The sequence below is a fragment of the Gymnoscopelus microlampas genome, assembly GCF_963454915.1.
Source record: "Gymnoscopelus microlampas genome assembly, chromosome: 1".
Lineage (NCBI taxonomy): Eukaryota > Metazoa > Chordata > Actinopteri > Myctophiformes > Myctophidae > Gymnoscopelus > Gymnoscopelus microlampas.
This window is the reverse complement of record NC_139962.1, coordinates 46404411-46420522: the sequence shown is the minus strand read 5'-3', so window position 1 is coordinate 46420522 and position 16112 is coordinate 46404411. Positions and strand designations below refer to the sequence as shown.

At 41.0% G+C, this 16112-nt stretch overlaps 1 protein-coding gene across 2 annotated transcripts in view; it reads right to left on the bottom strand.

Annotated features, from left to right (window-relative positions):
• The window catches only part of rufy2 (RUN and FYVE domain containing 2), a 32522-nt gene extending 18632 nt beyond the window's left edge, over positions 1–13890 (bottom strand). For both annotated transcript variants that reach the window (XM_084059609.1, XM_084059610.1), the window contains exons 1-9: positions 13197–13890; positions 9306–9479; positions 7235–7352; positions 4695–4796; positions 4260–4383; positions 3606–3670; positions 3320–3385; positions 2825–2894; positions 1989–2090 (exon numbers count right to left, since the gene is read on the bottom strand). In XM_084059609.1, coding sequence (XP_083915735.1) covers positions 1989–2090; positions 2825–2894; positions 3320–3385; positions 3606–3670; positions 4260–4383; positions 4695–4796; positions 7235–7352; positions 9306–9479; positions 13197–13593 — 1218 coding nt within the window. In that variant the 5' untranslated portion in view covers positions 13594–13890. The remainder of the gene's footprint in view (positions 1–1988; positions 2091–2824; positions 2895–3319; positions 3386–3605; positions 3671–4259; positions 4384–4694; positions 4797–7234; positions 7353–9305; positions 9480–13196) is intronic.
• Positions 13891–16112: the final 2222 nt, after the last annotated feature.

The window sequence follows — 16112 nt, the reverse complement described above, 5'->3', positions numbered from 1 at the left end:
ATTTTATTTCTTCTTCTTTTTTATCAACTGTACTGTATGCCTCAACCCCTACAGTAACAGAAAGGTTGTACATGTACAATTCAATAGGGAAATAGAAAAGAGAACTAGAGACCACTTTGATTCATTAGTTGTTAGACGGAATAAAACATAAAACATACTTGTAAACACGGTTAAAGAATATAAATAAAATCAAAATATAATTAGTAACCATACAAAGAATGCTGTTAAGAACACTCAAATTTACTCAAATTACAAAGTGCTGTGTACACTGTGGGGCTGTGAATGGGAATGACTGAGCGAGCAAGTGCGCACGCACACACACACACACACGTGTACAGTATGTACTGCCATGGCTAGGCTATATCCTCAAAGCTTCTTAATTTAATTGATTTTCTTTTCAATGTCTGTGTCATATTTCTTTCACCCTTGTTCTTTATCTTTTGCAGCTTTCCTGTGGGCATGTGATTTTGCAAGCACAGAGATCCTGTCAGTGGCTTCCGCTCCAAATTCATCTGCAAAGTCAGGAGTGCATTTATTTCGGTATGAAGCTTGGTCCACCCACCTCCTCCTGTACTACCTTCTGTTTCTGTGTGTGCTCCCTCTTCTTCATCAAGGTACACATCATACTATTACCTGCTGGGCACTCAGGGTTCAATCCTTCATGTGTGATGCTCCTATTAACAAAGAACCCTCTCTCCACAGAAGCCTGGCCATGGGATATCAGAAGAACCTTTTAGATGAGTTCCCACAGATCTTTGATTGGATGCTCTTCGGTCAGCTGTACATGCCAGAAGGTGTCCAGTCTTGAATGGAAGCCAGTGGGCCACTGACAAGCCATCCTCACTCATTTTGCAGATCACAGCCAAGTAACCAAACTGCAATATGTTACACTTGCATCTGCAGGCACAGCCTCAGTTGTTTCTCACAATGGTCCCACATCTTTTTCATCTTCTGTAGATCCAGTCATGCCAAGTTTCTTACCAGCAGCGTCCTGATCTCCGTTGTCTAGTTCAGAAACCATCTTCATAACAATTAACTTTTTTTCTTTTTCAGCAGAAAACCCCATGTTGATAAAGGAGGCATCTTTGTGATGTTTTTGATCTTTGAAGTCTTCTGAGACTTTGAGAGCAGCTTTACTGGAGTCTCTGCCCGCTTAAGTGTATCATCTGTGACAAATCTCTGAAGGTACTTCGGTGTAGTGAAAATATCTTCTGCCAGGAAAGGTAGGAGGGCTTATCAGTTACTTTATTATAGTGGTTCTCAAACATTTAAATTTCAAGGACCCCCATAACTCCTAAAAGCGTGTACAAATGGCACCAAATGGACCTGTAAGGGTCCATTGGAACTCCTCAACAAACCCAGAGAGTCCCTGGACCCCACTTTGCGAATCACTGCTTTTTTAGATGCACAGGATGCTTTTACAAGACGACATAACTTAAAGCTGCCGCCTCCCCTATGTTGAAGATGTCGAACGATTTCTCACAAAGTTTACATCTCGCTTTCTTTGGAATCCTTAAGCAGTAGCAAGGAGGCGTTGTAGTTTAGGATTGTCAAGCCAGCCTGAGGAAAACTTGCATTTACCCATTGTGACCTTACAGTCCATACTCCTACACAGAAAGTTGGATGATGTTCCACTGTCAATGCTATGTGATGCTTTGTGATGTATAAACAATTCAAAGATATTGCTGCATTTTCCTTCAAAGTAATTTGGTTGCAGATGTCTGGAGGCAGCTCTGCGTAGGAGTGTGAGTTCAGTCACATGTCATACTTCAGGCCTTGCTTTCGATTACATCAAGCTTACGCTCTGACACAGAGGTAAACATGTTGGCTGTGCTGGCTGCCAGCTCCAAACACCATGAAAAACTCTATGCTTGTTTATCTTTAGAAATTCCGAATATTTTGTAGCTGAGTGTGAGTGTGTGTGTACGTGCATGCATGTGCGATTGTGCGTGTAACGCATGAAAGTAAATGTGCACATAACTACATACCTCTAGATGTTGTTGTGTCTTCAGTATAATTAGGCTGTTTTCACTCCTCAGTTGTTGGTTTTCTTCTTGTAGCTTAATGATGTTGTTTTTGGCTATGGCTAACTGCACGCGCACACACACACACACACACACACACACACACACACACACACACACACACACACACACACACACACACACACACACACACACACACACACACACACACACACACACACACACACACACACACACACACACACACACGACAAAACTGTAGAATATGATATGACCTATACCCTACAAATTACAACCACATTAACACAATGGATACACAAAGGTTGAGGAACTTTCTATGGAATAAGACAACTCTGACCACTTATTACACGTTTAAACTGTAATTCTGCTGTGATCATTTACGGGGAAGTGGTTCACAAACCATTTCAAGGACCCCCAATTTGGTATGGATTATTAGACCACGAACACCCATAACTCTGACAGTGTGCTAATGGAACCAAATGGTCCATTTGGTTCTTGCATTCGTATCTTGCATTCGTACACTGTCAGAGTTACACCTCCCATGAGTGGCTGTAACCATGAACTATGAATACGTTTGCCGGGTACCCCCTGGAACAAGGACCCCTGGGGGTCCCCAGACCCCACTTTGAAAACCACCGATTTAGGGGGCAGGTGGATTAAAGAGAGGAACTGACACGAAGGATTGAGACGTGAAGAAGAAATAATTGAGATGTGTCCATAAACAAGGAGTGTTTCTGTCCATAAGTATAGTATAAGAGTACAAACTGTCAACCAGAATACATGTTATACATTGTAAGAATAGAAAGTACCAGTCTCACCTCCTCTATGAGTTTGGAATTGGACCTCTCCAAATTGTCCACTCTGCCCTGGAGGCCATGGACTGTGGAGCTGGGCGTATAAATAAACAACAAACACACACAGAAAGAGAGAGAGAGAGAGAGAGTTGCTCATCAAAATGTGTAAACAACAATTCAGATTTCCCCATCAGACCCGTCATCAAAACCATGCAAAGTGTGTTTCTGCTAATTGGTTGCTTGTCCCCACGACAAGCGTCATGACATTACATTTGTGTTATGGGTTACTGGCTAAGTTTCAAACCCTTGGCATAATATCCCCCATCTGACCTGATTTAGTATATAATCTAAAATCTTGCAATAACTTGTGTGACTCAATGTGATTGTATTGACAGGTGGGGCAGGGTATGGACGGAATGATCAGTATCTAGCATGCACAGTGCAAGCTGACTGAATGAAATGCTATTAGCATCCTAGGTAGAGCACATTAGAAACACAGTAGAAAACGCTACGTCTTACTTGAGCTGTCTGTTCAGTTCCTCTACGTAGTTCTTCTGGTCTAAGATGGATGCTATCTGGCTATTCCTGTTGGCAGAGAGAGAGAAAACAAAGACATCTCTGCAAACTGAAGAGACATCGCAACACGAAGAGACAGGAAGAGGTAAGGAGAGAGTTGGAGATAGAGAAACATAGTGAGATGGAGAGAGAAACAGCAAGGATGAAAAAGGCTGAGGGATAAAGAAAGAGAAAGAGCTGGAGACTGAGAAACTCAGAGTAAGATAGTAAGTAAAGAAAGAGAGTATACCTCTCCTCACTCCTGTAGTCATCTATATCATTCTTCAGGTACATGGAGAAGTCAATCACTCCAACCTTAGAAACACCACAAACATATACATACGTACAGTATATACTGTATATAGCGGGGGGAAACAAACCCAAAACATAGTATAACACAAACTGTAAGTTGAAAATCTGATTTCAATGGAAGGTTTTAGTGTCACCTCATCTAACTGTTATTTCAAGTACTCCAGATGGTTCCTTCACACCTTTTCACCCTACCCTGTTGGCCAAGCTACTTTTTCTAAGATGACCAACTGACCCAGTTCTGTGAACAGTAGTGGTTACGTCATTCCAATTAATTAACCGTTTAACAAATGCACCATGTCAATTTAACTCAAAGAGAAAAAAGAAGAAAAACAAGTGATCTAGAACTATGGTAATTCATCATTTTACGGAGACTTTCTCTTGACAATTTCTAGAGCCAATTACTCAGAATTTTAGGATTGATTGGCTGTCCATTATACTTGCCATTGTGTTTAAGGTTTCAGGACATAAATATTTATACTTGCTACCATTTCAAGGCAAAAAGAGTCCTTTCTTTCAACTCCCTAAACACACTTTTCTGAAATAACCTTAAAAATAGAACAGCTAATTCAATCTGTGTGCCCTGGCCTCTTACCTGCGTATCCAGGTCTTCACCTTTGACACAGAGGTTGGCATCAATGACGTTTAGTCCCACCAGCAGGCCAACGATCACGGCTCCTTCCTCCTCTAGCATTACTGCTGAGCTCTCATAGAAATCACTGTGGACAGAGATCAACATAAACACAGTAAGTTGTAGAGGTATGTTTGGCAGTGGTGTTGTCTGATGTATTGGCTCTGTGTTCTTACTATGCGTGTACTGCAAAACGATGCATGCAATGCATTTATCATTCCAATTTGTGTCCAAGTTATCGACCCAGTTACAAGCTTCTAGAGCTTTAAGGTGAGGAGGTAAGGTACAATTATTTTAAAAGAATCTCGCAATCTCTGTTTTTAAAATAAAGTTAAAATGGAATATTAGCATAAAAGTAAAATAAATAAAGTTGAAGTTTATGTGGTTAACAGTCTGTACCTGAGCAGGTCTTTCCTGGTGATGAGCAGTCGTAGGTAGTCTGCCAACCGTTTCTGCATGAGAGCCAAACGAAGCCACGCCCTTGCCCTGCCCAATGGAGTCCTGGAAAACAGAAACACACAAATACTGTTAAGCGATAAAAAAATTAAAAACATCATCTTCACCCCACACCCTTCACCTTCATGTGCACACAGTCATGCACTCTCTCTCACAATGTTTGTACTACAGTACATTTTAAATGTTGACATTTTTGTAATTTTGTATTGATTTATTTTATTATGAGCTATAGATTTTAGATTAATTAAAAGTCATTTTAATTTCACATCCTTGCATTTATTCTGTGGTGTGGGGTTATATGTGGGTGGGGGTGCTGAGGGTAGGCCATTTGCCGTTACCCCAGAAAATCTCCCTCTTTTTCACAGCCTAATGTTGGCATGGCAGGTATGTCTTTAAGTCCAGGCTCAAGGTTTATAAAACCCAGTCCTCCCACATACTATCTGTCTGACTCAGCATGATCAGAGGAAACAGACAACAACTTGTTTTCCAGCATTAATGTTCCTCTTTCTGTATGAGCAGTTGACACAGGGTAACACAGACTAGGCCTGTCACAATTATTACATACTGTAATCGCCTGATTGCAATTACTTAAAGCTGTTCCATTCATCTGTATAATATCAGCTGGATGAAACTAAAAGAAATGTCTCATTTCTATCGTTACTTCTGCGGATTTCTCCACACTCTTTTTAAGGCGTCATCTTGTTGCTCCCTGATAAAATATATATATAATTAGCGTTCCTACCCTGAAATAATCTACAACGCCAGTGTGGAACATTATTCCTGTGGCTGTGGATGACAAGGATATTGCCTGGCCATAAGTACATTGTTTGTTTTGGTTGGCCAGGCGTTTCTCAAGCCACACTGTGCAAATTAAAAAGGTAGGGTTAAATAGCACAGGGAACTGGTTAACAGACAGAATGTGTTCTTCCTTCTTTTATGAACGGAGCAGGAATTATGGGGAGAGAGAAGGAGAGTGGAAATGCTGAAACAAAAACATACGATAGACGTTTCAGAGCGTCATTTGAGCATTGAAAAAGGTCGAAGCCAGCTCAATGTTTTTTTGCAGCTGCACGCAGAGGCAAGTGTCGGGCATGAGTTTGTAGTTTCATGTCACTTAGCTTCCATTGATAATGACTTGTAGTTTTGTCGCCGATAGTGTAGCATGAGATTGGATTGTCCTTCTAACAGCTTTATTCACCTCTCCTTCATCTGGCGTTATGTTCTGTTGGAATTATTTTATTCACGTTTATGAAACTCTTTTAAACATTAAGGCAATGGCACTATAACGACAAGTCAGCTCAAATGACAGAGACAGAGGAAAGAGTGAAAGTATTTCAATCTTAGGTACTTTCCTCTACAGGCTCAGGTAGTGTTCTCATGTTACGTGTGTGTGTGTGTGTGTGTGTCTGTGTCTGTGTCTGTGTCTGTGTGTGTGTGTGTGTGTGTGTGTGTGTGTGTGTGTGTGTGTGTGTGTGTGTGTGTGTGTGTGTGTGTGTGTGTGTGTGTGTGTGTGTGCATGCCCAGTTGCCCACGCATGGTGGTTAACTCATCTCACTCGTCTTCCACACAGCCAGGGCTGCCACTAGCATTCAATAGTGGGGTTATGATAAAAACTAAAAGTCAGGTGACACATAGACATCTGAAATAAATTAATGAAAATAACAACTGCTCAGAAACGTGTCCCTGATGTTGACACTTGACAGGCTGGTTAAAGCCAACAGATGGCACAGGTGTCTCAAAGCAGCAAGTTAGAAATGAGTGACACTGTTCAATCGACTGCACCATGTAAGCTCAATCCATTATGATGTATAAGAAAGAAAATGTGTTATGTGAAACATTTTGTAGTTACAGGAGGGACAGCATTCTCGATTTTTGTCTGCTTAATGTTCAATTTCAAATGTTTATTATCAATAGAAAAGATGGGGCACCGAAAACAAAAATAGCATTGTTTTTCATGTCTCATGAATGTCTTGAGATAAATGTGTCTCATGACTTTTATGATGGCTGCAATACCAATCATAAAAGTAATCTTCATTATAAAGTGAGACACAAAGGCATTGACAGCTGTGGTAGTACATGATACATACATGCGTTCACTCATGCACAACGGGTCTGGCCCGCATAAATCCCAATGCCAAATCTGGCCTGTGAGCTGAATTAAGTTTGACACCCCTGGTCTGTGCATTATTTGTTCAAATGGATATAAATACTAACCAATAAGAACATGTTTTTACATGCATACTTCAACTACAACCCAACTTTCATTCTCTGCTTAAGTTTCACTTTTACTTCCACAGGCACTTCAGGCTAGGGCCTGAGGTGCTTTTGTTTCATGATGTCATGCATGTAACAGCATGAGCTGTGATTAGTCAACTGTGTGTGTGTGTGTGTGTGTGTGTGTGTGTGTGTGTGTGTGTGTGTGTGTGTGTGTGTGCGTGCGTGCGTGCGTGCGTGCGTGCGTGCACACACGCATAATTGCTTACTTAAGCCCAGGCAGGTCTCGTACAGAGGCTGATATCTCTGCTGCTTCAGGACACAGTTTCTCCACCAGTTCCAGAGGACCCCACAGGGACTTGTTGAATCCCAGGAAGGACTTCTTCACTGGAAACAGACACACACAGAGCAGAAGAGATCAGAGAATCACAGTAAAAGAAAGGGTAACAGAGAGAGAAAGAAACAGACAGAAACAGTTAGAAACAGAGGGAGAGATAGAAGCAGACAGAAAGGGACAGCAAGACAGACACAGGGACAGTGAGACTTGTCAATACTTAGGTTTGAGAGAGAGAGAGAGAGAGAGAGAGAGACTAAAACCGTTTCAGTTCTGTTTAAGTCATTCAAATTGCAAAACCATTGACAGTCTCTCTCTCACATTCACACAGATACACCTAGGGCTGTCACTATTATGACATTCTAATTGTCACACAAATAATGATTTAACGATTTAATGATTTAGCGATTTAATATTTTTGTTGTTGTTGAACACTGGAATATATGAATATAATTACAATTTTATAGTTGCACAGAGCAAATATGACAAATAACCTAAATATACAATTTAATCATTTTATACTTTTAAAAAAACATAGTGGAAATAGACGATCTACAAGCTCACAACGTGTTGCATCGCGACGCGTTGTGTGCTTGTAGATCTGCTATTTTCACTCATTTTGCGATTATCTTGAATAATTGCGATTAGGCAATTATGTAATAATTGGGTAACCCTTTCGTTTACAATACGGTAATTACCAGGTGGTGACAGGTCTACACCCGCTCTCCTAACAGACAATCACACACACATTATATTTTTGAATTATACAATAAAAAAATGTATCCATGCCTAACTATCAACACACACTTTGTCTTCCTGATACACACAAATGCACTCACTAACGTGCGTGCAGCCGTGCACACACACACACACACACACACACACACACACACACACACACACACACACACACACACACACACACACACACACACACACACACACACACACACACACACACACACACACACACACACACACACACACCAGGGTCCCCACACATTTTTAGCAATGAATTTCCAAAACTTTTCCAAAACTTTTCCAGAATATTTAGCCCAATTTCCAGGCCTATATAATCATTCCGCGCAATAATGTGTCTCTTACTCCTATGTACAATGCCCAAAGATAGGCAGTGTAGCAAAAATAAAGCATAGAATATAGAATGGTACAATTCCATTAAAAAATCCGTGCAAAATTAGGGCATAGTTCACTGGAATACAAGACTCATTATGGCATCCGTATGACTTATCTTTTTTAAATTATATTGCCTTTTCAACAAGAGGATACTGTCAGACACGAGGAGGGATGAACATAATTATGTAAAACCAGCCAGCTCTATTCGGGTCCTCTTCTCGCTTTACCCAGTCTTTAAACTTTTCATTTGTAAGCCACAAATTATTAAACAAACATTTCCCTGGCATTGTGGATCATACTACTAGTTCAACCGATATATTTTAACTGCGTTCGTTTACGCTTCACGGACTATTCACATGTTCCTCGCAATTGTTTGTTGGGACAGCAAACACACAACCTGCACAAGTTGCCAGGTTGGTGTCACGTGACAAACGAACAGCTCTACAAGCTAACTACTCATCACACTGTAGCACGTTGCGAGCTTGTAGCTCTGTTGTTTTTATCACGTGACACCAACCTGGCACCCTATTCAGTGCAACCTAACAATTGAGACATACATTAGGCTGCCATCACACAGCCCGTTCGGCGAAAAACGACTTATGTTACATATTTTGTGTAATGTTATACATGTTTATGAAAATGTTTTGTGTTAAAAAAAGCAATAGCCAAAAACAATGCATAGCCAAATATTTTTCCAGGACCCTTGATAAATTCCAGGACCTTTGATGAAGTTTGATCAATTCCAAACCATTTCCAGTACTGGATTTTTTACATTTTTATTTCAAAATATTTCCAGGAATTTCATGACCGTGGGGACCCTGACACACACACACACACACACACACACACACACACAACTCTCTCACTAATACCTCTGAGGCCGTGTTTGAGGCAGTGTTCCATGACGACAAAGAACTGCTGCAAGGGAGGGTAGTCTGAGTCCAGTGTCCTTCCAAAGCTCAGAGCAGACTCTATGAGGCCTTTAATACTGAGCTTGGCCATGTTCAACAGGTTGGCTCGCTCCATGGTCATAGGATCCCGAAGGGCTGATCAACAACGAGACAGACACAAGCTTTTAAGAGATAATACAATGTTAGTATTATGGCAATGGCATGCAATTGCATTGACAGTATTCTATGCCTTACATTGGACAGACACACAACTCTCTATGTGTTATTATAAGTCATGGAAAAAGGAGGAAGCGTTTCAAGGAAGGCATGGTAACAACGTGTAACTAGCTGTTGTTCTGTGGTCACATGGTCCCATGCATGAAAACACACACACACACACACACACACACACACACACACACACACACACACACACACACACACACACACAGCTACAATACCATGAGCGTGTTTGAGCAATGCTACAGACATTCATTTTTAATTATGTTATTTTTTATGTTCTGTGGTAGCTGAGATATTATCACTCCACTTTATTAGTGGGTAAGAGGCGGTTTGTATCCGTTTGTACTTTCTTATAATCATTTAATATAAAGATCCAAAAACTGTGAATGAAACGACTATTGTGTGTCACGCCTTGAAGAAGGCTGTTTGAGCCACAACGCATGGGTTGTTGTAACCCAGTTCTAGTTTAACATGCAGTCATGCACATCTATTGTCTATAGACAATAGACTCTATATATTTTGAACACATGAACCCTCATTCTGCTCACAACAAACTTTTAGATCTTTTTGTCAAAGACATTTGATAAACGGAATAAAGAGCGGACCAAGAATAGAGCTGACCCCTCAACTAAGAATTACTTTACTAAGAATATAGGGATTAAGAGGTTAAGAGTTTCACCATGAAATAGCCATCACAATAAAGGCTTTTAAACGTTCTGGCAGAAGAGCACAAGGTATGCATTTGAACTTCCTAGCACTCCAAAACGTTTCTTGTTTTCTGTACTGCTGTGTCAACTGTGGTGACTTGTGTTTGCCTTCATGTCATTACTTAATGGTGTTTGTTCCATGTAGTTGTTTTTTGTGTGCTTCAAATTGCTTTTCCTCTGGAAGGCCAGAGGGGATCATCTATGTCTCTTTAGCCAGATCAAACGTTGTAAACATGTTAGCCAGGTTAATGAGATTATCTCACATGAGAACTGGTTAAACAATTTGCTTAGCACAGTTTTCTGAAGACAACCTAAGTCTTAAGCCTAATGCTTCGCCTTTAGAGTAAATAATCTTTAACTACACCCAGGGTTTTGAGTGCTTTACAGTACATATGGACCCATGGGTCAATGTGTAACCAAGCCTCAAGTGAATTCATACATAAATGTTGCCTAGCAATGTGGAGCTTCATGATCACCTTAGAAACAATCTTAACCACTTAAACCCACCACAGTCTAGACTTAGTAAATTGGACCCGAGTTGGCTCTGAATTAGATCGTTTTTTCCCCCCTCTACAGCAAATCTATTTGCCAAAAAATACCCTTCAACTTCAAAAAGCCTTCAATTTAGAAGAATATATGTGCTATTTTTGGCTAATGTTCCCTCCAGAAAATGGATGCTGGGGTTCAAGTGGTTAAGCGAACAGACTGGCCAAAAGTCAGAGAAGCTGCAGCTAATAACCACCAGAGCATAGCATTACATGATGGATGGATGTGTTAGAGATAGTTACAGTAAATGACCAGAAGATTACATGGAGGTGTTAGATGTGCTTGCTCAAAGGCACATGGCTAAGTTTTGGGCACTGTCTATACTGAGGATTGAACCTTCTGTTCTGTAATCCTTAAAGAAGCAGGTGGCCTCCTGAATGAGCCAAGCAATCTGCCGATCAAGATGTCTTCCAGACTGTTCCAGTATCATGACAAATTACACTTGGTCAAGGTCATAATCTTGCAAGAACACTGAGTGGTCAGTTCAGTACAATTTGACTGATTCAGTTTTTGTTATAAGTCAGTGGTCCCCCCCCCCCCCCCCCCAGTGGTTCCAGTGGGTCTCCAGCTAAACTAGTTATATTTTAACAACTTGAACCCTGAAAATAAATAGCCTATATACATCGCTATTTTAAAATAGCCAATATACAAGCTCACTTGTCGCAAATCTTGAAAACATTGCGAAAACATTTGAATCTTTTTTTATATTTTAACATCACAAATCTTTTTATGGGGATCCCTGGCAGAACATATTTTCAGATGGGGGTCTGCACATGGCCAAATACATATTCATTTGGGGGTCCATGACCATGACAACCGTTTGAGAACCACTGTTATAAGTAGCTCTGTTTCATTGCTCAACAGCATTAGCTAAACGTATACTCAATGGTTGGTCTGGGACGGCATTCGTTGCCTAGAAACAATATAGCTGACTGAACTATTGGGGCCCCCGGCTGCTTACAATAGCACAACTATATCTGGTCCTTTAGCCTAATAGGAAAGATAAATAGGCTTATGTATGGAAGCGAAATAGAAGATAACTCGGTTAAATTCAATTTGATCTCCCATACAAAGCACACACTTTGCACTGTAAGTGCTTTTAATGTGTGTAAAATAGGCAATGCAATGTGCTCTTCGGAATTCAATTTACACTAGATTTTAGCAGTCAAATATTTTCTTAAAGTGCAACTGGCAGAAATCTCAATCTCAGCCAAAATTGTGGGACTATCGCACTTACTGTATAAACACAATTACATGCTGTCCAAGACATGCCATTGTATTGTTATGATGAATCTACACTCTAAATTCCTCACAACGCACTTCTATAGTAACTAACTGGTCTATAGTATGGTACAAGAGATAAAGAGTATGACAATAGAACCAGCAGATACCAAGGGAGAGAGAAATATACGAGAATGACTGGTAGACAACAAGACAAGAATCTTAAGGAGTGGCTCTTGGCACAGAGACTCGATGATGTGACGTGATAAATTAGACTATGTTGATTGTCAGAAATAGACACAACTCTAAGTATTAGCTTCACTCTAAGAGTACATCCTAATACAAAACACATAGGCCGGCCGGCGGCATAGAAATATCACTGTAGATACTGTATAGCAGGCTGAACCTTGAGATTTGATTGATTGATTGATTATTTGAGAATCAATTCTGTGTCACTAAAAGCAGCACACCTAATGTACCACCCCAATAGAAGCACAAAGTACACAAGATTTGCTCTATGATAAGAAAGAGATGACAGGACAGATGAGACAAGCATGTCAAATTCCTTGTATGTGAACATACAGTACTTGGCCAACATACAGATATAGCCTACAGCTTTCTCAGTTTTTCAGGCATATGTCAGCCACTAACACAAGTCAATGTAACTAACTCTCTCTAGTGTCAGCTGACCTGAAGGTGAAGGAGGAGGAAATGACAATGACATAATAAATGTCAAATTTATAAATAATAAAAGCAAATTTAACTAGCTAATGATGGGAAAATACTAGCATTGGATCATAGATGTATTTGTGTCTAGCCTGACTTTTACTTTCATATCATAGATATGCAAATGTCAGAATCTATCAAATACAACTATGATTATCTTGATCCAAGCCTAGGAAAATACAAATGTAATTCAAAATTGTTTCTGCATTTTCAATTAACAACAAACAAATCGGTGTCAATGGGGTTCACTGTTGTGTTCCTCGTTGATAATTCCATTTGTAGTTAAATGATTCAGGATTGGACTGTGAACAAGGGATGTGGTGGTGCTTTTCAGAGCTGCATCCATGGTGATAAACATCTGCATCCATAGTGATAAACATCTGCATCCATAGTGACAAACATCTGCATCCATGGTGATAAACATGTCTACCTTTGGCCGTCCACTCGTCGTCCAGCAGGGATGATGATGATGATGACCTGTGCTCTGGTACTTTGGGCAGGACATGGATGCTGCCAGAGAACGTCTCGGATGCTTTCCTGGCCAACGCAAAGATAGGAGCCTGCCATCGGCCATCCGATGCTCTCAGAGCACTGCTGCTGCTGCTGCTGGTGGTACTACTAGCTTTATGATGATCTCCTGCACTAGCTTTATGATGATGATCTCCTACAACACCGGAGGATCTCTCCTCCTGCAGCCTCAGGATCCCAAACACCTGAGCTTTCTCCTTGTTGCTGCCGTCGGCTTCGGCTAAAGCCAGGTCGTGTTCCGCGGGCGATGCCATGTTTAATTCTATTGTTATATTAGCATCTACACTACACAGATGCATACGGTTAGCGAGCTAGCATTAATGGATCACTCAACCCCCGGCATAAAAATGTCTGGGGATCCAGACCCACCACTGGGGCTAAAAAAAACACTGTCGGATCCAGTGCCACACAAACCTAACCGCTGCATGGGACTGGCAAAAGAAAGCTTGGAAATCTTCGGCTACATGCTAGCGAGCTGGTGGTGTCTCCTATGTAGCTGTTGTTTTGGGGGGAAAAATCAATGTTTGGCACCATGCACAGTGGTGTGGAGATTTGTTTACAACGAGTGCTGTTCTCTAACACAGCCTGCCTTCTCATCCCGCTGCACCCTATGAGGGGCGGTGTCTAATGGCTCACGAGATACACAAAGCACTACGTAATGTTTTTTTGCGACGAGATGGTGTGGCGCTGTGCTGCCCTCTAGTGTTGGATGTCGAAACTAAAAACAGCGAGGAGTGGTGGTTCTCAAACTTTTTCATGTCAAGGACCCCTAAATTAATGTGTATTTTAGCCGCGGACCCCCATCTGAAAAGGATTTTGTGCCAGGAACCCCATACGACATTTGTGGTGCTGAAAATGTCAAAAATATTCAAAAATGTTCAAAGAATGTCAAGATTGTTTGAAAATGGCTGATTTATATAGGGCCCTGGCGGACCCCGTACTCCACTTTGAGTCTAATGATTAGACCATGGACCATCATAACTCTGAGAGTGTACAAATGGAACCAAATGGCCCCGTAAGAGTCCATTTGGTTCCATTTGTACACCATCAGAGTTACAGCAACATAAGGGTCCATTTGGCTCCTAACTATCATCATTTATCTGGGGACCCCCTGGAACTCCCTCAAGACCCCCGGGGGTCCCCGGACCCCACTTTGAGAACCACGTGATAATCAATCATAGGTGATGGTTGGATATGGCAAGAACGTGCGTTCTTTGCTGAGGTCAGGATATGTGTCATGACTCATGCTATGGAAATCACACCCACCACCACCACCACCACCACTCACATGCAAGGCCACGCACGTCTGTCCATTTAATAGAAATGACCGACCCACCTTGGCTGTATGCAAGCCGCTCCATGCTCTCGCTGTGAGTGATGCCCCATCTGTGAAGGCTCTGCGGAGAGTACATGGTGAATGATGGATGGCTTTCAGAGCAGGTGAAGACTGTATAGTAAAGCAACTGGGGCCCTACACAGTCTGGTGTGACCCAGTCGGGAATCAAGGCAGTAAATGGTGATGAGGTGAGCTGATCCACACACTCTGGGCCTAACTGGTTTGGACTGTTCTCCTCTGGTGTAGTCCACTTTTATCTGGGGTGGTCTTGTCTCTGGGAAAATTAGAGGAATGAATATAGGTTGACAAAGTGAACTGGACCCATCTAGTCTCTTTTTCATGTGTCCTTTGGAAGAATTGGGGGCAAATGGAGATGGATGGGGCCTTCAAAAGGAGATGTAGAGAGAGGCAGATCCAGTGAGACTTTCACACCTACTTTCTTAGCAAACACTATAACCTTTTATGTTTTTATTTATTTGCAAATACGTATATGTTTTATTAGCTAAATGCTGTATAATGAGAGGAAGGAAGGACGATTCACTTCCAAGTGTTCCATAAGTATTTTATTAACCCACATGCCAGTGAATGAAGGCGACATCATTGTGTTTATTTGATAGTAGTAGCTTGAAAGTAGCTTGATATCATTTCAAAAACATTGCTGTGACAATCTTCTAACTATATAGGAAAACAAAAGGGTTCATTGAACAAAGAATCTGTGGAAAATACAACTGATGTGTTCTTTTAAGATATTTATCAATGAATTAATGTCTAAACGTGTACCTCCGAAAGACAATATTCTAAATTTGACAGGAAGATAAACAGTAGGGATAGATTGCAGGGTGAGGTGCATGGTACACAGCATAAGGTACAGAAAACAGAAAAAAACACTAGTATAGAGCCCTGAGGTACTCCGCTCAACCATATGGGGTTTAAGTGGTTAATACTAATGAGACATATGTACAGTAACAACACAGGGTCATCTTTGTAGCAACCTGCCTATTAAAGTCTAATATAGGCAGGTTGCTACAAAGAGGACAGTCTAATAATTAAACTATATTATGGACAAAGATCATGTATGCTTATAGAACAATTGCACAGTTTTAAAACAATAATAATCAGCGTTTATCTGATTATTAATCATTTTCAAAATGTCCACCTACTAGGCAATCTAACTGGTCATGATGGTGTCATTCCTGAATCCCAGAGGCGTCACTAGTACATGTGCATAAAACATCACTTAGCCCAGTGGGTGGTTTGAGGTGATTATATTCCCTTGTTAACACAATTTATCAACAAAATTGAGAGATTTTACCTTTTGGTCAGAGAAGCCTGTACGGTAATCCGTTTCCACTAAGCCTCTCTACGCCATACTGATTCATAAATTGCAGGACGCAAGTACGTACAGTGTCAGATCCATTACAGGTTGGGGTTAAAATGCGGAGCAAATACAAGAGCTCTCGCTTTGTCCGTCCTTATCCTCTC